We start from the raw sequence: 24290 nt of genomic DNA on the forward strand, positions 1-24290 counted from the left end.
GGTTTTATGCAATGTTTTTCATTAAGCTTAGAGAACATAATATATGGGAAATATCACCTACATGCCAATATTTTCACATTGTTTTATTATTTCTCAACATTTGCTGCATAGGTAACACATGGGATATCAGCTTGTAGTTGCTTTGACATATCTAAATAATCTAATGATAAATTGGGATTGGTTATTATCTATAATATCACATTTTCAAAGTTGGTAGTATCAAAGGGGGTTTCAGGTGCAGAAATGGTGGAGTTATAGTTTAAATATAATTGAGTATTGAGTTTCTAAAGCTCATGAGATTTGGAACTAAACAAAAAAAGCACAGAACATAAACGTTCAAGTATCCTCCCAGTACTATAGAGTTTGATATTGGAGTATGAGGATAATGAGATTTTAAAGTTAATTTGTTTTATTAAAAATAACTTAAAATTAACACCGTTAAATATTTTTTTGTCACCGTTAAATTCCTATCTAGTATTAGATTCTCTAGTACAATACATGATCTCTGGTAGTACAACAGGTGTAAGAAATGAAAATTGGTGAGCTAAGAGTCCTTTTCCATATAAAAATGCTGGTTGATTCCTTAGTAGTTGTAGTTGTGTATTACCTTTGTTCTACTTCATCCTCTTGAATGACATCATGACAATATTTTCAATTTTTGTTGTTGCAATATTCTTCTCTTTTACCATGTTTTCATATGTTTTGGTAGTTGAAATATGAAAATATTATCATAGAAAACGAAATGAGAAAAAAACCAACAATCACCTAAATATTCTCGATTCCAAACATGTGAATTGAAAGTTGAGCCTAGCTAGCATAGGTTAGTCCTGCTCATTAAGAAAACAAATTTCACGATCTTAAATTCAAAACCACAGAAATATAAATGCTCTAGATTCCAAATGTTTGAATTTAGACTAGTGCTATTACCAGTATCTACCACCCAATCTAAAATATAGGCATACCTTTTCTTTTCATCTCAAGTGTAAAATCTTGTTGTCCCCTACTTATATATAGAAATTACTATTGATTACAGAAAATGTTATATCAGTCATATGAGGCCAGAGATTATTAAACAATGACCCAATTTTTTTTTCATAATGCAAAATATCTTTAAGCTTCTTGAAAATATATTGCATAAATTCCGTACTTGTTGATATGGTACTTAATATGGCACCTATTATCTAAGTGACACAAAATGAACATTCCATAGTAGTAGCAAAAATCAAAAGGGCACATGGGTGAGTACAGTGCACACTCATCATAGCCAAAATGAAGTTATTGTCTCATTGCTAATGAGTCAATAAGGATATCGATAAAGTATTCAAAAGTGAGAAATGTGTATCACAAGTGTTGTATTCAAGATTTACAATTTAAAGAATTCCAAGAAATATTTTCTATGCTTGATTTCATGCGAACTAGTGAACATAACTTTTGATTAATGGACAGGAAGAAAGTAACAGATAAAGGGTTTCTTCCTCCAAAGAATTATTGATGAACCAAAAAGCTTTAGGGGCTCAAAGTGATCCGTGAATATGTGTATTGGGAAACTGACATTTTTGTAGGCTATGAATCCAAGGAAGAGGGTCCATGCATGCAAACATAGTGATGGGACAAAATTCACTTTTTGTCTTTTGATTAATATAAGAATGAAAAATTGTTGATGATGGGGCACATAGATAAATGGGTTCTTCTTCCAACTGCAAATTCACATGCACAAGCCATAAGCAGCAGCAACAATGAGAAATCTCCTGTGTGAAAAATTAGCCATTCATGATTTGCTTAACTGGTAACATCCAACCCTTTTCAAAAAGCAGGCTGGGATTTGGTCTTTCTTGGCAGCCTTTTATAGATAAATATTATATCTAATAAAACTTTACACCACTAAATCAACGCCTTATTAATATTTACAAGTTTGAGAATGTACTTGCCTTGGGCAAAGACACATTTGCTCTCCATAATAGTCTTATCCTACTCAAACAAGATTATCTTTGGTTGGCAGAAAATATTTGTAATTATGACAAACAATGATAGAAATTATGATAGTAATTTTATTTACACTCATGTTTTTCTTAAAAATTCTAGAATGATCCGTGAACCAAAAGCTGTTCCTAGCTAGAAGCATAACTACCTCTCTAGCACATTTTCTACCAACATTTGTAATTGATTGTTGAATGTGATGTGGAATCTAATTCAGCTATTGTTAAAGTGAGCTGATTATTTTATCATTCTCTATTAATTAATGAGGGAATGTGTCCAAAAGCATATAATTGCTTTCTTCTTCTGTGAAGGAAAATGACATAACTACAACCATACATATAATGTTCTCAAAATGATTGCAACTTGCGAGCAACAACCAAAAGTTATAGTAAAATTAAGTATATAATTAAAGCCACAAGGAACCAAGCAGTGTTTTCTCCGGTACTCTTATGGTACCATTTTTTTTACATAAGAAGTAAGATAGTTTTTACACATAGATAGATAGTTTTTTTTGCATAAATGTTCTATCTATGTCATATTAAATTGGTTCCATTCTTCGGTTGATATCTAATTTATATTTTGAATAAGAAATGTACAATCCAACCAATTTATTATCCAGGACAAAAAGTCAAGGCAGCATATCTATATGCAACTTAACTAGTAAATGATAAAGAAATGTGATATATTTTGGAGAAGTTTTAGCAACTCCGAGAACTTCAACATTTCAGAGTCTGTCATGTACCCATATTTAAATTCTTATAATAATAAAAAGTTCTTCAAGTTTTTAGTTCACATTAATTCATCATAACCATTCCTTTTTTTCCCTGCACTTTTCCTTTCCTGTAAATGGTTCTTGTGTAGTTTGAATTTTTGTTTGTGCAAGTAACTATTCTGTTTGTTTTTACTAAAACTATTATTAAACCACAGCTTAATAATTGAGCAGAATCAATCTTAAATTAATTAATCATATTTGTATAAGCATGCAGTTCACGAGACCACTTAAAAGTTCACGAGACAAGAACAATAAGCACAGAAGGACGGTTAAGAAGCTCGAATCTACTCCTTCCTATCTTTCTCTACAAACTATGCCATAATCTTAGAGCATGGAAAAGCAAACTGAGACAAATAGGAATAAATTAAACTACAAATTATTAATAAATCGAATTTATAAGTATATATGAGGGTTTATTATGTCCTCAGGTACAGGGGAAATGTCATAACGCATATGTATGTATGTATGATCAAGTTGTTCATGCAGAATATAACATGTTAGACTCAGAGACAATTGATAATTTTCCTTCATAGAAAACAACTTCGATCTCTGGTAGTACAACAGGTGTAAGAAATGAAAATTGGTGAGCTAAGAGTCCTTTTCCATATAAAAATGCTGGTTGATTCCTTAGTAGTTGTAGTTGTGTATTACCTTTGTTCTACTTCATCCTCTTGAATGACATCATGACAATATTTTCAATTTTTGTTGTTGCAATATTCTTCTCTTTTACCATGTTTTCATATGTTTTGGTAGTTGAAATATGAAAATATTATCATAGAAAACGAAATGAGAAAAAAACCAACAATCACCTAAATATTCTCGATTCCAAACATGTGAATTGAAAGTTGAGCCTAGCTAGCATAGGTTAGTCCTGCTCATTAAGAAAACAAATTTCACGATCTTAAATTCAAAACCACAGAAATATAAATGCTCTAGATTCCAAATGTTTGAATTTAGACTAGTGCTATTACCAGTATCTACCACCCAATCTAAAATATAGGCATACCTTTTCTTTTCATCTCAAGTGTAAAATCTTGTTGTCCCCTACTTATATATAGAAATTACTATTGATTACAGAAAATGTTATATCAGTCATATGAGGCCAGAGATTATTAAACAATGACCCAATTTTTTTTTCATAATGCAAAATATCTTTAAGCTTCTTGAAAATATATTGCATAAATTCCGTACTTGTTGATATGGTACTTAATATGGCACCTATTATCTAAGTGACACAAAATGAACATTCCATAGTAGTAGCAAAAATCAAAAGGGCACATGGGTGAGTACAGTGCACACTCATCATAGCCAAAATGAAGTTATTGTCTCATTGCTAATGAGTCAATAAGGATATCGATAAAGTATTCAAAAGTGAGAAATGTGTATCACAAGTGTTGTATTCAAGATTTACAATTTAAAGAATTCCAAGAAATATTTTCTATGCTTGATTTCATGCGAACTAGTGAACATAACTTTTGATTAATGGACAGGAAGAAAGTAACAGATAAAGGGTTTCTTCCTCCAAAGAATTATTGATGAACCAAAAAGCTTTAGGGGCTCAAAGTGATCCGTGAATATGTGTATTGGGAAACTGACATTTTTGTAGGCTATGAATCCAAGGAAGAGGGTCCATGCATGCAAACATAGTGATGGGACAAAATTCACTTTTTGTCTTTTGATTAATATAAGAATGAAAAATTGTTGATGATGGGGCACATAGATAAATGGGTTCTTCTTCCAACTGCAAATTCACATGCACAAGCCATAAGCAGCAGCAACAATGAGAAATCTCCTGTGTGAAAAATTAGCCATTCATGATTTGCTTAACTGGTAACATCCAACCCTTTTCAAAAAGCAGGCTGGGATTTGGTCTTTCTTGGCAGCCTTTTATAGATAAATATTATATCTAATAAAACTTTACACCACTAAATCAACGCCTTATTAATATTTACAAGTTTGAGAATGTACTTGCCTTGGGCAAAGACACATTTGCTCTCCATAATAGTCTTATCCTACTCAAACAAGATTATCTTTGGTTGGCAGAAAATATTTGTAATTATGACAAACAATGATAGAAATTATGATAGTAATTTTATTTACACTCATGTTTTTCTTAAAAATTCTAGAATGATCCGTGAACCAAAAGCTGTTCCTAGCTAGAAGCATAACTACCTCTCTAGCACATTTTCTACCAACATTTGTAATTGATTGTTGAATGTGATGTGGAATCTAATTCAGCTATTGTTAAAGTGAGCTGATTATTTTATCATTCTCTATTAATTAATGAGGGAATGTGTCCAAAAGCATATAATTGCTTTCTTCTTCTGTGAAGGAAAATGACATAACTACAACCATACATATAATGTTCTCAAAATGATTGCAACTTGCGAGCAACAACCAAAAGTTATAGTAAAATTAAGTATATAATTAAAGCCACAAGGAACCAAGCAGTGTTTTCTCCGGTACTCTTATGGTACCATTTTTTTTACATAAGAAGTAAGATAGTTTTTACACATAGATAGATAGTTTTTTTTGCATAAATGTTCTATCTATGTCATATTAAATTGGTTCCATTCTTCGGTTGATATCTAATTTATATTTTGAATAAGAAATGTACAATCCAACCAATTTATTATCCAGGACAAAAAGTCAAGGCAGCATATCTATATGCAACTTAACTAGTAAATGATAAAGAAATGTGATATATTTTGGAGAAGTTTTAGCAACTCCGAGAACTTCAACATTTCAGAGTCTGTCATGTACCCATATTTAAATTCTTATAATAATAAAAAGTTCTTCAAGTTTTTAGTTCACATTAATTCATCATAACCATTCCTTTTTTTCCCTGCACTTTTCCTTTCCTGTAAATGGTTCTTGTGTAGTTTGAATTTTTGTTTGTGCAAGTAACTATTCTGTTTGTTTTTACTAAAACTATTATTAAACCACAGCTTAATAATTGAGCAGAATCAATCTTAAATTAATTAATCATATTTGTATAAGCATGCAGTTCACGAGACCACTTAAAAGTTCACGAGACAAGAACAATAAGCACAGAAGGACGGTTAAGAAGCTCGAATCTACTCCTTCCTATCTTTCTCTACAAACTATGCCATAATCTTAGAGCATGGAAAAGCAAACTGAGACAAATAGGAATAAATTAAACTACAAATTATTAATAAATCGAATTTATAAGTATATATGAGGGTTTATTATGTCCTCAGGTACAGGGGAAATGTCATAACGCATATGTATGTATGTATGATCAAGTTGTTCATGCAGAATATAACATGTTAGACTCAGAGACAATTGATAATTTTCCTTCATAGAAAACAACTTCTTCACTTATGAGAGTAAAATTGACAATTGTATATATATATATATATACATATTCCAGATATCCTACTAGGTCGGAGCCTTATGCACTAATTCATTTCTCTCTTTATTTTGTCATTGTTGGGAGAAGTATATGAGGAGGGGAAAGAGACTGATGGAAGAGGTGTAGGGACTCACAGAGAGACACTGGTAATGAGAATGAGGAGTGGCTTTCAAGCAGTGGCATTTATGTAAATATATGACTGACACAAATGACATTAAACCAGCACCTCATGCAGTCAAGAAGAGGTAGTTTAAGTTCAGCCAACAGATGGAAATAACAGAAACCCATTTTGATCATTGATCATTGCATTTGCCTACAAAGTCCACCCTACCCTCACGCCTTTCCTTCTCACAATATAAAAATATTATTATTATAATTATAACTTGCATATATTTTTTCATAAATCAACATAATATCTCTTTATTAGTATATACATCTACAAATATGTCTCCACCATTTTCACTATATTTACTTTTAACTTCAATTTCGCTGAATTCTTCCATATTTGTTTGCTTACAGATTCCTTTTGCAATTCAGGTTTGAGAGAGCTAGTTAAGTCATTCTCATACTAGCTATTTTGAAGATTTAGACCTTTGACATTGCTTCCTCATATCATCTATGCATTAATCAAAATTAATTTGTTTCATATATCAATTGGAAGATATGTAAAAGGTATTCTTTCTACAATATATACTACTAGCTTGCTCTTTTAAGTGAAAATTCACATCAATCCTAAATGTATATGCAACTAGAGGCCACAAATTAAAACAGAATGCTTATAGGCACCAAATGATTCAAGTCTTTTCAAGGTGTTTTTTTGTCAAAGGAAAGTCTTTTCAAGGTGATGATTAGTATAACTTGGAAACGGTTATCTTTCTATTCATTAGACAATAAAGAGTCAATATGACTATTAGAAATATTGTATCCTTCTATGTAGGAGAGCACTTATGTGATTTATTATGTTATTCATATTTGTGTAGGAATTTATTTTTTCGGCATCCGTTTTCTTTTTTGTGCCGTAGCTGTATAAAATATTGTATCTTGTTGATGAATGAAACCAAACCTTCTAAGTAACACATTTTAACCAAGACAGGGTAATTATGTATGTGGAAAACTCATATCAGATAGATATACATGGTGGCTATTATGAAGTGTCCATGCTTCCTTGTGGGTCTTAATCATCCATGAAACTAATTGCATTCCCCAACATAAAGGGGTTTTGACATGATCTTAAGAAAGTAAATTTTCTTGCTTTGATTTTGAGAACTTTTTCTGTTTGCAATATTTCACTTTTCCTATTGATGGAACCTCAATAGATTTGAGAAGCATATTTGCACAGAAATTTTGTTCAGCAAGAACATGATAGTGTACTTTTCCCTTTGTTTTTATTCACATGCACAGAAAATGTTGTCTTGCAAAACAAAAAAATGCAGCAAATCTGTGGGAATCTAGATATGGTTTCTTTCAATTCCTTCCCTTCAAGTATTACACAAATTCAGCAGCTGTGTATTCAGACCGTACTCTTATGAAGAAGTTAGTTTTCATAATGGTTTTATTTATTTTCCTTTTCTAATAAAGCAATCAGATTCCCTCACTTTATCTTATCACAATATCTTTAGAGTCACAAGCAATTTTGCACTTTTGACCAAACAAGGAAAAGAAACCCAAAATATGATCATATGAGAGTGGCTCATGGCTTAAGAAGACAAACTACAAAAAAGTCTTGACCCGTGAATGTTGCATGTGATCATTAAGAGCTGTTATATTCAGTGCCCTTGACAACTTATAGACCCACTCACGTGTACCATTTTGTCTTTTGCATCAAATCTTGAGTAATTACATTATTAATTGAAACAGAAGTTTATATTTAATCTGTTAATACACAATTTGCATTATAGAAGCAAGTAGGAGAAATGTAATGCATATTTCTGTATGATAATGTGCACTAATCCCTCTGTGATCATAGGGATCAAGTGCAGTAATCTCTCTGTAAAACTTAAATCCACATTTTTTTCTTAATTGTTTTTATTGCTTAGCCCTTTAAAGTTTAAAGAACATTTATTTCAAATTCTTATCTACTTTTGAAGCTGGTCTTGGATCCATATTTTCAGGACCAACTTGGAGAAACGAGCCAGTGCTTGAAATATTTTATCCACATTGTCACTATTCACTTATAAGTATAAGTTATATATAATTGGTATTAAGCAAATAACTAGCTAAGCTACAAAATGAAAAGAAAGTTGGACATGCAAAGAGGTAATTTATGCAGGACATGTATAATGACATGCATCGTTAAAACACAATTTTAACCCTCACAAAGGCTGGCGTGTAGTTCAACTGTTATTATCATGGTCTTTACTTAGGAGACTGTGGTTATTTGCCCCATTTACAATCCCATCAAGTCTAATAGGACCTGTCTAAAACATGCTATGAAAATGAACCCAAATTAGTGTATGAAGAAACACTTAGAAACACATTTTTGTCCCTAAAAAATGACATTTCAATTTTGTCCTAAAAAACCTTAAATATCAGTCAAATTAATTTTTCTAAGATAAATTTTAAGATAATTTAATCCTTACCAAGAAGTGATTTTTCCAATATTTAAGAATTTTGAGGACAACCAGGAAATTTATTTTTAATTTAGTCACATGTACCTCTTGGATATGTGGCAAGAGAACAGCAGCCCACTGCTCACTCAACAAATTCTAACAAAAAAGAAAACAAACTAATTAATGAAAAGTCTGAATTTGGTTATCAGAAAACTCAAATACCAGTCAATTTGGTCCTTTATAGGATAAATGTTAGGGGCAATTTAGTTCCTATCAGAAACTCATTTAATTGGCACATCAGATTTTTGAAGATGAAAACGTGACTATATATTTTCTAGAGACTAAATATGGCACCATATACTTTTTCAGGACCAATTTAATTCTAAAATAAAATAGTTAAGTCACATGTACACTTTTTGGATATGTGGCAAGAGAATAGTAGCTCACTGCTCACTTTACAAATTCTAACAAAAAATCACAAAAAGGAAAATGAACTAATAAATGAGAGAGAAGAAATAAAGGAGAATGAATCATAAATGACTGTAATTATCAAAGATTATTTTATACTTGTCTCCGCCTACTGCAAATTTTCTCTACTTATATATAAACATAGCCGTCACTTGTTCTGGCAATACAAACACAAGTTATTATAACCTTTCAAGAAACCCCTTTTCTCTCCATAGTTTCTATTCACATTTCCACATAACTACTAAAAATGAGTGGCTTAAGCATGAGGGGCTTTACATGCATGCTTCTCATTGCATATCTCATTTGGTGTTCCAATTTTGTGTCCTGCATTGCTAGAAGAAGCAAGCATTGGAGGCACAGCAGAACTGTCTCAGGTTCCGAGTTTAAGAAGAAAGGAAAGAGTTATAGCAATAGTCACAATCACCATGGTGGAGGATCAAAACCAAAGCCTCCATCAAGTAAAAGTACTCCTACGCTACCAAAGGCTCCACCACATAAAAGCACTCCTTCATCACCACAAATTCCTAAGCCAAAAGTGGGTACTCCACCACCAAATGCTCACAATGCTGGCCATTCTACCATCTTTAATGTGCTAGATTTTGGTGCTAAGGGAGATGGATGTACTGATGATACAAAGGTAACTTTTTGAATGTTATTATACTCAGCAAATGGTTTCAGTGTAGCTTTTACTGATAAGCTAACTTAAAAGTTTAAGAGCTGTAAGTTTATGACTTTATTCAGTATTCACATGAGAGTTCAGGGGCATGCATGCATGTAATCTTCTGATTATGTTAAACTTACTAGTGTAGTGACAAAGAAAATATGTGTTCATGCTGCTTATGCTTACAGTTTTTACTTTTTAAAATAGTACATTGTTCAGTAATCTCTGTTGTGCACCAAGTTTTTTGGTGTTAGTTGAAATAAGGAACTAGCAGCTTTTAGTATACTTTTTGGTTTTGGTAATTGCACCATGTTCTTTGACCCACAGGTAAAAGGAGATGTAAATGTTTTATTTATTTATTTTGTCCAAAGGAAGAGATGTTGAAAATCACAAAATCAGAATCTATTTTTTCTCTCTCTAACCTCTAATGATCAGGGTTTCATGCACCTAATTTGATGATAGATACTGATAGTATTATGCCATTTGGAGCATAAATAAGTGTTTTTTGGTGTACCCTATTATAATAATCGGTATTAACTACACAGAATAATTTCTCCAAAGAATAGCTTAAAGGATATTGAAGAAGTTATTATAAATGATTCTGGCTCAAATTTTCAACCGGACTTTGATACTTAATACCAGGGACAGGCTACAGGGAGTTAGAAATTTTGTATAAGAAAGTTTAATGTGAACATAGATCATTATATAAAAGATGCATAGTGAGAAAGACAGAAATCCGAAGATACAAAAACTTTTAATGAGGTGGGGACCAGAGAAATTATTGTATACTCCTAGAGCACAATAACTACATGGTCTGAGACCAATCTTTGCCATTAATTTTGAATTGAGGAATTGAAATTTATATAAATGGTGAAAATTCTTCTTGGAGCATTTATCAAATCTGCTACATAAGCATGTTAGAGTTTTTTTCAGTGGGACCTCACTTGATGAATGATTCTCCTGTTGGGTCACGGTGCCTACAATAATTGTAAAACACACATGCACAAACTATGAATACAGTTTACTGTTATTATGAATTTTTATAGGTATGCACTTTAATTGTGGTAGCAACATTTCAATGCAATGCAGGCATTCCAAGCCACATGGGTAGCTGCTTGTAACGTAGAGGCATCGACCATGCTAGTCCCAGCAGATTACGCCTTCTACGTGGGACCTATTTCATTCTCTGGCCCATACTGTAAACCCAACATTGTTTTTCAGGTAACAGTTAACACAACTACCAAAAGTGAAAGTAGCAGCACAATAAAACAAGACTAGTAGGTGGTAACATGTGAAAACACAATACCCCGCTTCCCAATATATTCACAAATCACAGATATCATTTAGCATAAGACAATAACATGTACATAACAAACAACAGTTCCTGCATTTTGTCCTGGAAATCTTGCATTAATCACTACCTCTTCCTATGATCCTATCAACCAGTCATATATCATCTCATCATGTGACATAGTATATAAGAGTCAAACAACATTTATAGGGATGTATCATGTGTGGATGTCAATGCATGAATTATTGATAGTATAAAAAACTTTTACACCGAGAGCGGATTTCAATTTTTTTTTTTTGCACTTGTCAAAATGTGTACTTACCTCTAGGCAGTAACTGTCCCTTTCGGTTAGTAACCGACAGTTTCAGTTCAGTTGGAACTTAGGCTAATAAAGTATTATTGTGTCAGCTTGATGGTACAATTATTGCACCAACAAACTCCAATGCTTGGGGTGGAGGATTGCTACAATGGCTGGAATTCACTAAGCTGTTGGGAATTACCATTCAAGGAAATGGGGTCATTGATGGAAGAGGCTCAGTTTGGTGGCAAGATCAACCATTTGATGAGCCTATAGATGACGAAGAAAAGCTCATCGTCCCTTTAAACTACACAAGGAAAACACCAGTGCCGGTAACTATCTTTGTTACTCTTCACCTTAGTAGCATTTTATTGCTAACTTAAGCTAATCATTTATATTTATGCAAAACAATTGTATTAGATACAAAGCGAGATGGGAAGAAAAATGCCCAGCATCAAGCCAACTGTGAGGACCACTTTAACATCCCAAAACAAATTGGATTTATCTTTTAACATAGTGATTGTGACCTTTTAACATAATTGTGTCTTTTATGCACAGGCACTAAGGTTTTATGGGAGCTTTAATACAACAGTCACAGGCATAACAATTCAAAATAGTCCTCAATGTCACCTTAAATTTGACAGCTGCAATGGGATCCTGGTCCATGATGTGAGCATATCATCTCCTGGTGACAGCCCTAACACAGATGGAATTCACCTTCAGAATTCTAAAGATGTATTGATTCACAGCAGCAAATTAGCATGTGGTAATACTTCAATTAGTGACTAGTAACTGCACTATTCCACCGTCGTTAAAACAACCGAGTTCACAGACTAAGTTTGAGGAGTGATTAAGAACAAAAAACATGTGGACACCACCTCTAAAGTTTAATTGGGATGACAGAAATGTAAATACAAAACAAAAAGGAATATAATAGAAAGACAAAGATTAGATGCATGACATATGAATATGATCCTCAAAAGAGCATGCCATTATCTTATCCTATCCTAGGCCACATGGCAGCTAAGAATCTCCTAGTACTATCCTACTCTTTAGTATGCAAATAAGAACTTCTTATTGTATTTCTTTCACTATCCTTGTCTTTATTAGAAAACATGGCATCTGCTCCTGATTCCTTCTTACAAACCTTTTAATTGAGGCCCTACTTAGCACAACTAAGGATTAACATAGCATGGCAGAAAATCAATTACAAGCTGAGCACAGAGTTTCAACAGATAACACTATGGAGGGGAAAATGAATGCATCGAGGCAAAAACCAAAGCCAAAATAAGTGAAGTAGATTAATACACAAGTAACTCAAGTTGATAAGTGTTGTTTTGAATTTAAACTGATGCAGGAGATGACTGTATTTCAATACAAACCGGATGCTCAAATGTATATGTACACAATATCAACTGTGGACCAGGACATGGAATCAGCATTGGAAGTTTAGGAAAGGATAACACTAGAGCATGTGTCTCAAACATTACTGTCAGAGACGTCAACATGCACAACACAATGAATGGGGTTAGAATCAAAACATGGCAGGTAAAATAAAGATTCCAATATAAAAGTAACATTTTTCTTTTAACCTATTATTATATGTAATTGTGGCATATGAATGCTAAGGATAAGTTAACCCAAACATTATCAGAGTTTGATGAACTAGTTTGATTTCTCACAAAAGCTAAATAACATATATGCAGGGAGGATCAGGGTCAGTGCAGGGAGTACTATTCTCAAACATACAAGTATCCGAAGTTCAACTCCCGATCGTGATTGACCAATTCTATTGCGATAAAAGAACATGCAAAAACCAATCATCAGCTGTGTCTCTTGAAGGAATCAACTACGAAAAAATAAGGGGGACATACACAGTGAAGCCAGTGCACTTTGCATGCAGTGATTTCTCTCCATGTGTAGATGTTTCTCTAACATCAGTAGAGTTAAAACCAGTTCAAGAACAATACCACCTATATGATCCATTCTGTTGGCACACTTATGGTGAATTAAGAACGCCCACCGTTCCGCCAATTCCTTGCCTTCAGATTGGAAAGCCTTCAAGCAACAGAATTCAGACTGACCATGATTTGTGTTAGATATATACATGTAAGGTGGAAGTAGTTTTAGATGTTGATAAAGTATGTATATTATGAGATTCCAACTCTACACCATTATGAAAATATAGTGGCCCTTCTTTCAGCTTGAGGCCAAGAGTATTGTGAAAAACAGCCTTATAGGTATTGCAAAATGGCTTGAGTGTGAGATTTATATACCATCTATATCTATGCAATAAAAATATCACCATCTCCACATAGTACAAAGTTTTGATGGCGTGTGACTGTGTGAGGGTAATAATTTCTTGTTTTACTACAATTCAGTCATGTATTACTACATTATCAAAAATATGTCACCGTGAACAACTGCTAACTATGATGTCTAAGTAGTTAAATATGTGTCAATAATAAATCACAGGATGAAAGAGTGCAAAGAAAAAAGATAGAAGGGAGAGTCATTGGCCCCAGACTATTTATTACTGAAACAGTGAGAAATTTTAACTACCCAGAAGAGAAACACTAGTTATATCAAATATTACATGACTTGAACTCAAGATCTTTTATTAAGCTATAGTTAAGCCTTATATATTTTTTTTGTTCTTGTTATATGATCATAGAGAAAATAGTATTTTTTGTTAAACAAATATTTTTTTATATTAATGGGATCACTGTAATTTTTTTACAAGCTTTATGTTTATTTTTTCCTTAAAAAACCACCTGAAAAAAAAAACAGGCAAAGATCCTTTCCGGCACAATTTTGAATATGCAAATCAGAAAATTTTATTGGGTGCATATATAAATCAGAAAATGGCTTTGCACGTAGACCAACATTTTTTTAAATATGGCTTAAGCAGAAAATTCACCACGAATGCAATTAAACGCTGAAGCTAACCGAAATTGAAGAACTTTTCCCTCCCAAAATTGTGGACAACTCTTTCTTCACTTTGTCCTAAGAAAAAGCGAATTCAGAACTCAGAACAAAGAAAAGTAACCCTAGCGGGGAAATTGAATTGCCGATAGCGTAAATGAAACGCACCGTTTAATCATCACTATATCTGATTCTCTCTTCCCGTTTGCAACAGTTACCCGCTTCTGTTTTCCAAGAATCCTACGATCACGATCGACGAACCCTAAATCCAATTCCAATAGAAAGAAGAAACAAGTTCACATGACCAGTAACGAGTTTCGCTTCTTCCTGTCCTGTGATATCAATCTTCCCGTTACTTTCCGCATCGATCGCCTCGAAGGCAATTTATCCTTTCCCAACAGTTCCCCTAATTCAGGTCAGTTTTTTTCCTCTGATTCATTAATACACCAATATTGCTAATTTAGGACCATGATTTGTGATATTTGTCACTGTTAAATTGGTGAATGTTGTCAGCGTAGTGAATTAATTGAAGTATTGCTTTTAGATTGGCTAGTTTTATTGCAGAGTGTTTCACTCAGTTTGTGATTAATTCAGCTCTCAATCTTTAGGATTTTGATTGAGTTATATTGAAGATTGTTTTAGATATTATTTTAGAAGTTGGTTAGGTGGTTAGGAAATTAGTAGTTATTTTGTATAGTTTGTATTAGTTGCTTGGTTTACAAGCTATCTTTTCCTTTGTATAAATAAGCCTTATTGGCTTCATTTTCTAATCAATGAGAATAAGGTCAATTTCCACATTTTCTTCTTACCTTTCATGGCTTCTCCTTATGCTTCCATTCCTCCATTTCATTATCTTCTTGTCTCCATCAACCTTTCTTCTTGTGCTCTCTTGATAGTCATCATCTTCGAAACAGCTTAAACAACTCATGCTTCTTTCCCTCTATAGGACTGTTTCTTATCTGAGTGCATCCCATCACCCAAAGAAACTGAAAAGGGAAGGAAACATTGAACCATCCTTCAAGACAGAAGAGAAAGCTACCGGATACCAGAAATTCTTGAAGTGGGAATGGTATGGCTGAACAGGACCTGATACTTGCAAGCTTCTCCCTGCAATCTTCTCTTTTTACCATCACTCTCTGGACTCTCCATGCTTTTATTGATCAAGTCCTCATACTGCTCATTATTTTTCTTCAGTTTCTGCTTCATTGTGTTTAACGCCTTAGCATTGCTACTACTCATCTTCTTTTTGGTTTCCTGAGCCTAGAAATCTTCCAACATCACAAGTGCCTTATCTTAATGTAAAGATTGGGGACCCTGTCAAACTCGGTAACATGCATAACTTTGCTGTTTCTGTCTCTATCTCTCTAACCCTCACAGTTCCTTCTTTGTTTCCAAGACTCCATCTTTTTACATTGATCTTGTGGATTTCTTGGTCACCAGCATGTTTGGTCTAATGGAGAATAACAAGGAGGTTGCTTTATTATACGTAACCATGCTTAAGGAGTGTTTGCATGGAAGCCAAGTAGCAACCATGCATGTGTTGGGGTCACAACAATATATGAGGAAATTTCTTGATTATGTCACCTTACCAAACTACACTTTCGCAGCGCATGTAGCTCACATGATTGAGTTGTTGTTAACAAGGTACACATCAACAGTAACAGACTTTCTCACAAGAAACTATGAATGATTCTTTGATGATTTCTTATAAGTTACTATCAATCGAATGTACCCGATTTGTTGTTGTTTTATATATTATCAGTGTACATGATTGATGTCTTTGGATAAGCTTATTCATAAGTGTTCAACTATCTTTAAGCTTAGACATTTGTTCATTTTGTTGCCTGCAGAAAATAATGTCTCCACTGAGAGTGGAATGGCGGAGTTATATGTTGAGTGTGCATTGTACATCGATGGTGCACCATTTGGACTTCCCACCAGAACAAGGTTATTATACTTACTGAGATATTGTGCAGTATAAGATTTTTGATCCATGTTACACGGCAAGTTGTAATTGACATGTAGAAGGAATAATTATATGGCATGAGATTTCTTTTTCTTATTTTCTCTACAATTACCTATTTTTATAGTATTCATTTTTACTCATTTCTATGTGCACAAACTTCATAACTGTTGTCCAAATAATGAAGAAGATTTAAATTCAAATTGCATGGGATTTTCTTTTATAAATGTTGGAATGATTTTTGATAGATAGCTCATATTTATTACACAATCAGCAATATTATACATTTTTATGCTGAAAATTTATTGTATCTATGGATTTCTAAATTTTCTGGTGAAGGTTGAAGTCCACAGGACCATCATATTGTTGGAATGAGCTCATCACATTGACAACTAAATATCGAGACTTAACTGCTCAGTCACAACTCACTTTCACTGTAAGCAGCAACTTCAGCTTACTTACCTATTTGTGCATCCTTCAAGCTGCGATGGCGCAAATGCTTGGAGTTTTTACTAGACTTTTTGTGTCCATCCATGAATTGGAGCAAGAATGAGAATCTGGTTATGTTTTTCCTTGCATGAAATCATAACTAAACTTTATTAGCTTCTACTACTAATTGAATTGATGCAGGATTAGTAGGGAATAGGGGAGAGAAAGTAGACAAAGGATGACAACTTTTACATAAAGGAGATGCCATAAGAATCACGATTTTGCTGTGAAGAAAATTCCGAAACAATAGGAAGCTTAGCATTTACAACAAATCAAATTCCTCATCTGATAGTGAAAAGTAAATAACATAGTTTATATTGAAATCCTTAAGTCCTGCGCCCGAGATTATTGCAAGTTTCCATTTAATGATTATTGTCAATGTCACATTTGTTTTAGCCAATGATGACAAAAAAGCCTACACTCCAGCCTATATTTGTTTTCTTTTCTTGTTTCATGCAGCATTGGCTCCAACATACCTCGCACTTTTTTTAGTAGTTCCTTTGTTAGTTAATAGGATAATTACGAAATTTGCTATAAAACCTGTTAAATGTATGTTTCTATATTTTGTTAATGTTCTTTTGATAACAGGTTTGGGATGTTTCACATGGTGAGAGATTGATTGGAGGAGCCACAATTCTTCTCTTTAACAACAAAAAGCAGCTTAAAACTGGGAAGCAAAAGCTCAGGCTTTGGGCAGGAAAAGAGGCAGATGGAACATTTCCTACTAGTACACCTGGAAAGGTAATGAGCTTTTTAAGCGATCTTAGGTGTCATCTTTCTGTTTTTGTGAAACTTTCTCAATCTTAGTATCTAAACACACTCATATATATTTATATAATGTGTTTGCCCTCATTAGGTCCCTAGGCATGAGCGTGGGGAGTTGGAGCGATTGGAAAAGCTTGTGAATAAGTATGAACAAGGTCAGATTCAACGTGTGGACTGGCTGGATCGCCTCACATTTAAAACTTTGGAGAGAATCAAGGAACGTGAAAGTTTGAAAAATGGAAGTTCTCACTTGTACCTGCTTGTAGACTTCTGTAGTTTTGAGCATCGAGTTGTTTTTCAGGTAGTCTTGCCTCTTATTGTTGGTCTTTCTGATTTTTACTTTTTTAAATAATAATATGTCTTTTGATCAGTATAGACTCATGGATAATTCAGAATTATAATTTATTTTCATTATAATGTTGTCACGATCACCCCATTTTATATTCATGTCTTAGTATATGAGTGGTTTGTTAATGATTTCTATTATATTGCTTTTAAACCTGGTGTTTTCTGTCTTTCTGTTGCCTAAAAATATTTGAGTATTTGGATACTTTAACGAGTTTTTTTCCCAGTTTTCTTACAACATACCATTTTAGGTTTCCAAAAGCATTGTTGAAACTACTATAAATTGTTTTTGATCTATTGCTATGTAATTTAATAGATTCTGTTGTACTACATATACTTAAGGGTCTACTTGGCTTACTGTCATTTGCATACCAGTGTGAGGTACTCTTGCATTTGAATGTCCCAGTATTTAAAATCGCCTTCCATGTTTGGTTTTTGCAATTTAATGTGTTGAAATATGCATCAGATCCCTGGAATGTGTGGTCTTGGATTTGCTAGCATCCTGGCATTTCTAAGAATGTTGACATTCCATGCATAGAAAGAGTTATTGGAGCATCCCTACAGTCTGGCGGGAAAAGCCAGTTTACCAAACAACCATAGAACCTACTGATGCAGTTTTTTTGTTTATTTGCTTTTTTCATTTTCTATAATATCAATAATATAATAAATGCGGATTCATATCTGAAACGCACAGTAACTTTTATTTGTTACAAAATGTAGGAATCAGGTGCAAATTTTCTGTTTCCATCTCCTATAGCTTCAACCAATGATATTGTTATTGTCTGGGACCCAGAAGTGGGAAAGATAAATCCTTCTGAACACAAACAATTAAAGCTGGCCAGGAGTTTGACCCGTGGTGTCATTGACAGAGATCTGAAGCCAAGCTCAAATGAAAGGAAGTAAGCTTAAACTTTGCATTTGAATCTGATTTCCCTTTGATGTCTATGATAAAGTTAATGTGGTAAAGTTTTACCTCTGCAGACTTGATTAAATCGTTTAGTAACATATATCAACTAAGAAGTAAAAGCAATTAACATGATAATGAAATTTCATTACCACCTATGATGAGTGGATATTTGAGGAAGGGACTGTGTTTATATCAGAGTCAGACATGAAGTGGCACTTCAAAATTAACATGGATGCAACCTATGTTGTTGTGTAACCATGTCCATTTCGGCGTCCAACGATTCATAGATTACATCATTTTGTTCCAGGTGGTTAAATTCTGAATACTAAATGTGTTCAGAATTAAGCAGGTTTTTTTAAAGAGAAACTGAACAATATAACTTAAACTAAAATGGTCAAAATATATCCTGGGAATTTTGCAATTTCAGAAGATGGTTTATTAATTTAAATTGCCATAATTTACCTGCGTCAGGGACTACTTGGTAGGTACTTTTTGAAGTACATGTTACTAGGGATGAATGAAAATTTATGCTCTATTTGGTTGATAACAAAAAATAAGAAGAGAGAAAGAGGTAAGAAAGAGAGAGGTGAGAAAGAGAAAGAGAAGAAATATAGTAAATTTCTATGATGTTTGGTACAAGAGAAGAATGAGAGAAAATGAATAGAAAGAAATATTTTCTTCTCTTTCTCTTTTGTTTGGTTGGGTAGAATATGAGAAGATAGAGATGATATTATGATTCAAATGACAAAAATGTCCCTAAAATAAAGAGAAGAGATAGAAAATTGTTGTTTTATTATTAATTAAAAATAAATGTTATAATTTTAAATTATATATATTATTATAATATCAATTGACTTTTTTAATTGATATTTTTTATATTAAAAAAAGACCATTGTATATTAGTACTAATTAAAACCAATAAATAGAGAAAACAAACAAAAATTGAAGGACATTTTTGAGATTTCAACAAAAAAATTCACTATCTCTTCCCTTTCTCTCCAAAGTAGGAGAGAATTCATTTGTGGTGGGTCCCACCCACTTTTTCTTCTTTCTCTCTTCTCATCCAAAGGAGAGAAATATTCATTTTTTCTTCATTCTCTCTCTCACCCTTTTCTCTCCACTCTATTTCGCCTCAAACAAAGAGAGGCTTAATGAACTGTCCAAATGTCAGTCGGAAAATATTGAGGATTGTTTCTTCATTTGTCTTACATGCGATGGAAAAACTGGACAAGTTTTATCAAGTGTTACTTGTATCTCTTCTCACATTCACCTTTTTTTCTAAATGGTTTTGTCTTTGCATCTGTTGCCTGTAACTTTTTCCTCTCTTTGTTAGTAACTTAGTTTTATACTTCTCAATCATTTCATGCATGCTGGTTGGCTGTTTAATTATTTTACTTATCTTGTATGTCAAGGTCCATTCAGAGAATACTAAAATATCCACCAACTAGGACTTTGAGTGGAGATGAGAGGCAGCTTTTGTGGAAATTCCGCTTTTCTTTGATGTCTGAAAAGAGGGCTCTCACAAAGTTCCTTCGTTGTGTTGAATGGAGTGATGTTCAGGTTAGGCTATTACTGTCTTTAGAATTATTAACAACTTAGATTCTATGATATATGTTTATAATAATGGCACTTAAATGTACTTCTCATGACAATTCACCAAATCTTGAAAATGTAGCATCTTATATCCTTCTTCAATTCATCACGGAGAAAAGAAAACAAAATAAGAATGACAAACTTTATAATTTAGTTAAATAGATTGAGCAGCATATCCTACGTGAAGCTCTATTAATTAGGAGTTGGGGAATATATGTTGGGATGGGCTAATTGTGATTTGCTTATAAAAATGAACTTAGGGCTACGTGAGGTCTGACATCCCATTGTCTCCTTTAAAATAACTATATTCATATTCATTTCACTGATCATGTAATTTTGTCCTAGTTGTCGAAAGTTGGCTGTAATACAAGTACAACAAAGGTTTTGATTTTCCATTTTGATTTTATTTTTCTATCTTGAATAATGATAGAGGGTGATCCGACGTAATGGTAAGGTTGCTTGCCTTGTGATCTAGAGGTCATGGGTTCAAATCCCGGAAACAACTTCTTCGTTTGCGAGGGTATGAGTATGACTATGTACATCTACCCTCCCTGAACCCATTAGGCGGCAACCTTGTGCACTGAGCCATATTTTTTCTCTTGAATAATGATCTTGTCACCTCTCATAGTTCTTGCCTTTTTTCTTTAATTCTTATCGTTAGAAATATGGTGGCAGAAATTCTCACATTATCTAATGCTAATATTGTATCAGGAAGCAAAACAAGCACTAGAATTAATGGGCAAGTGGGAAATGATTGACGTCTGTGATGCACTGGAACTTTTATCTCCTGTTTTTGAAAGTGAAGAGGTACTTCGGTATATAGATAAGGAAGTTTTTTTTTTACTTTTCCTATATATTAGTTGGAATTAGAAGAGATTATAGAGAAAAGAAATCTTGTCAGATACAGGAAAGAACAATTATAACTAGAGAGAGAATAGTATATCCACTAGAACAGAAAAAACTAGATACAACATAAAAAAAATAAGTGCAGCAAATCTGCACAATCTCTCTGCATGTCAGAAAGAGTAACTCCCTTGAAATAGACATGAGTGAACACCAAAGAGTGGGCATAAACATGATACTACAGAAAGTGTTGGGGCAAATTAAAATAGTTGTTGATATTACAACTATTTTAATTTTCATTTAGAGGAATTTATTCACCTTTAAAGAGCTATATAGGGCCTTACTCCTCTGCTGCTTTTCAGGTCCGTGCTTATGCTGTTAGTGTCCTTGAAAGAGCTGATGATGAAGAGCTTCAATGTTACTTGCTTCAACTGGTTCAGGCTCTTCGATTTGAGCGCTCTGACAAATCTCGCCTTTCTCATTTTCTTTTCCAGCGTGGTATGTCCAGGAGGGTTTAAGAGCAAGTGCAGATGCTGATTCTGGTTATATTTTGGCTCTTGTCTGAAACAAACCTTTTTACATTTGACAGCATTATGCAATATTGAATTGGCAAGCTTTCTTCGCTGGTACGTGGCTGTTGAACTTTATGACCCTGCATATGCCAAACGTTTTTATTGCACTTATGAGATTCTGGAGGAGAATATGATGAAGGTATGAACTAGTAATTTTCTTAATATCTAATCACTTGCTTTAGTAAATTTTTCTTCTGTGATGCTGAATATCATGGCAAGTAAATTATGCTTTTTAGTTACATTTGATATTGTGTTTCTTTTTTGTTACAAGTTTGGCCTAATGGCTAAGCCATCTCTGCTTCATTCGTACTCCTACATAAGAAAATATTTTGGTATTTCTGCATATTTAAAAGATTTATTTTACATGTAACCCTTGAAAAAAACGACCATATCTATATTTAGTGGAAAATATAAAAGATTTATTTTATATCACACATGTATATATCAATATCAAATTTATTATAAAGCACTTTAATTGACACCAGCATTGCAATGTATTAAGCTTCATCATGATATATGTAATAAACTAAAGGTGATGCAAATGCTAATTGGAATAATTCATTTTGAAATTTAATAGTTGTGCCTTTGTCTCAGATGGCAGCTGGTGTGAATGGAGAGGATGATGGTTTTAAACTATGGCAGAGTTTGGTACGCCAGACAGAATTGACTGCTCAGTTGTGTTCAATATCAAGAGATGTAAGGAATGTTCGTGGTAATACACAGAAGAAGATTGAAAAGCTTAGACAACTGCTTTCTGGTCTTCTTAGCGAGCTTACCTATTTTGATGAGGTATCAGTCTAACATAGTGTCCCCAATTATAGTTTTGAACTTTTTTGTTTACTATTTTACTTCAAGAATGATGCATCGTGGGGGAACTTTTAATCTGTTACTTATTTTATTTCCAACTATTATATGTATTGAATTCTTTGAAAGTTTCTCTAAATGTGTTTTTATTGTTTGATGCTATGTTTCAATTGTAGCCCATACGATCACCTCTGGCACCAGGTGTCCTTATCACTGGGATTGTACCCTCAGAGTCATCAATATTTAAAAGTGCATTGCATCCTTTGCGTCTTACTTTTAGAACAGCAGATGGTGGAACTTGTAAGATCATATTTAAAAAGGGTGATGATCTTCGGCAGGACCAGTTGGTATTTCTACAGAACTTTCCTCTTTCTCCCTGTATACGCTTGCAAATGGACATCTGTGCATGTGTGTGTTTGCGCAAAAACTTATGCCTGCCCATGTATTTACAGACACCCATACAAACTCTATCTCATGCATTTGGTGAAGATTTTCAGAAAGCATATCAGTTACATAAATTTTGGTTTTCTGTAGGTTGTTCAAATGGTATCACTTATGGATCGATTGCTTAAGTTAGAAAACCTTGATCTGCACTTAACACCATACAAAGTGCTAGCAACTGGGCAAGATGAAGGCATGTTGGAATTCATTCCATCCCGCTCATTAGCGCAGGTATATGATTTTTTAAAGCTGTTTCACCGTGGCTGCCAAACATGCCAAAAAACATTCTTGTACATTGAGGCTTACCAGTGTACAGTTTTTGATTCATTACCAGTGTACAGTTTTTAATATGTAGTAGCAAACATATTTAACTTTGTTAACTGACGTGGGTTTGTTAGGCTGATATTTGGTCTGAGTTTTATCATGTCTTTTTCCATATCAGTTTGTACATAGTGAATAATTTGATATTTATAGTAAAAGGAGTTGAAAATGGTTCATCTTCTCTAAGCATTTATCTTATTACAAATATTAAAATTTTCTGGAATTTTGCTTATGGTTGTGTACATCCTCCACAAACTCCATTAGGTAGGAGACTCGTGCATTAGGCCGACTTTTTGTTTGTTTATGGCTGTGTTTCCTGCCCTTTTACTTTATTCATGTATAGGCACAGTTTTGTCCAGTCGAGTTTATATGTTTAATTGCTAATATTTTGTGACAGATTTTACTTGTGTTTTCTCTTCAGACATTGTTTCAATGTGATTCACATTTGATTTAGAAATTTAAATGCCTGTCAGGTTGCTAAGTTGTTTTATGTGGATCCTCTGTTAATCTTGGGTTTATGTTTTTTTAATTCCATATTTAATGGTATTCTCAACTCTTTATTTTTAATTTTTTTGTAGAATGATGATTTTGATATTCAGTAAATTGCCTCTTTCTATGTAGGATGTTTCTATATTAATATGTAATCATTTCATGTCTAGATTCTATCAGAGCATCGCAGCATCATAAGCTATTTGCAGAAATTCCATCCTGATGACCATGGACCTTTCGGAATTACCGCTACTTGTCTTGAAACGTTTATAAAAAGCTGTGCTGGGTATTCTGTTATCACATATATACTTGGTATTGGAGACAGGTGATTGTTGATTTTATTAATTACACATCATTTTCCATCTGAAATACTGGTTTCCATATATATAATTTTGTTTTTGTGATGTGCCACTGAGCTCACTTGTACAACTTCCTCCATGC

General features: G+C 33.4%; 2 protein-coding genes and 1 long non-coding RNA gene across 4 annotated transcripts in view; 2 read left to right on the top strand and 1 right to left on the bottom strand.

The window, feature by feature from the left end:
• LOC109349189 lies at positions 6548-13809 on the bottom strand. Its single transcript, XR_002107930.1, has 3 exons — positions 13669-13809; positions 6724-6731; positions 6548-6561 (listed from the first exon to the last, which is right to left on the bottom strand). It is a non-coding gene; the product is annotated as an uncharacterized LOC109349189 (long non-coding RNA).
• LOC109349188 (polygalacturonase At1g48100-like) lies at positions 9229-13709 on the top strand. 2 transcript variants are annotated; one of them, XM_019589900.1, is made up of 8 exons: positions 9230-9656; positions 9687-9779; positions 10893-11024; positions 11503-11724; positions 11813-11857; positions 11951-12158; positions 12750-12940; positions 13099-13709. In XM_019589900.1, exons 1-8 carry the CDS (start codon positions 9390-9392, stop codon positions 13489-13491), a joined length of 1551 nt encoding a protein of 516 aa, XP_019445445.1. In that variant the 5' UTR covers positions 9230-9389; the 3' UTR covers positions 13492-13709. The 2 variants fall into 2 exon arrangements, with proteins under 2 accessions (XP_019445444.1, XP_019445445.1); XM_019589899.1 differs by having other exon boundaries at positions 9229-9779.
• Positions 14280-24290, top strand: part of LOC109349190 (phosphatidylinositol 3-kinase, root isoform) — an 11220-nt gene continuing 1209 nt past the window's right edge. Inside the window, exons 1-14 of the mRNA XM_019589901.1 lie at positions 14280-14732; positions 16168-16264; positions 16620-16716; positions 17358-17510; positions 17626-17835; positions 18600-18778; positions 20199-20346; positions 21091-21186; positions 21585-21720; positions 21812-21933; positions 22389-22583; positions 22775-22945; positions 23133-23270; positions 24020-24174. Coding sequence (XP_019445446.1) covers positions 14618-14732; positions 16168-16264; positions 16620-16716; positions 17358-17510; positions 17626-17835; positions 18600-18778; positions 20199-20346; positions 21091-21186; positions 21585-21720; positions 21812-21933; positions 22389-22583; positions 22775-22945; positions 23133-23270; positions 24020-24174 — 2012 coding nt within the window. The 5' untranslated portion in view covers positions 14280-14617. The remainder of the gene's footprint in view (positions 14733-16167; positions 16265-16619; positions 16717-17357; positions 17511-17625; positions 17836-18599; positions 18779-20198; positions 20347-21090; positions 21187-21584; positions 21721-21811; positions 21934-22388; positions 22584-22774; positions 22946-23132; positions 23271-24019; positions 24175-24290) is intronic.

The sequence above is a fragment of the Lupinus angustifolius genome, chromosome LG06 (assembly GCF_001865875.1).
Source record: "Lupinus angustifolius cultivar Tanjil chromosome LG06, LupAngTanjil_v1.0, whole genome shotgun sequence".
In the NCBI taxonomy this organism is placed as follows: Eukaryota; Viridiplantae; Streptophyta; class Magnoliopsida; order Fabales; family Fabaceae; genus Lupinus; species Lupinus angustifolius.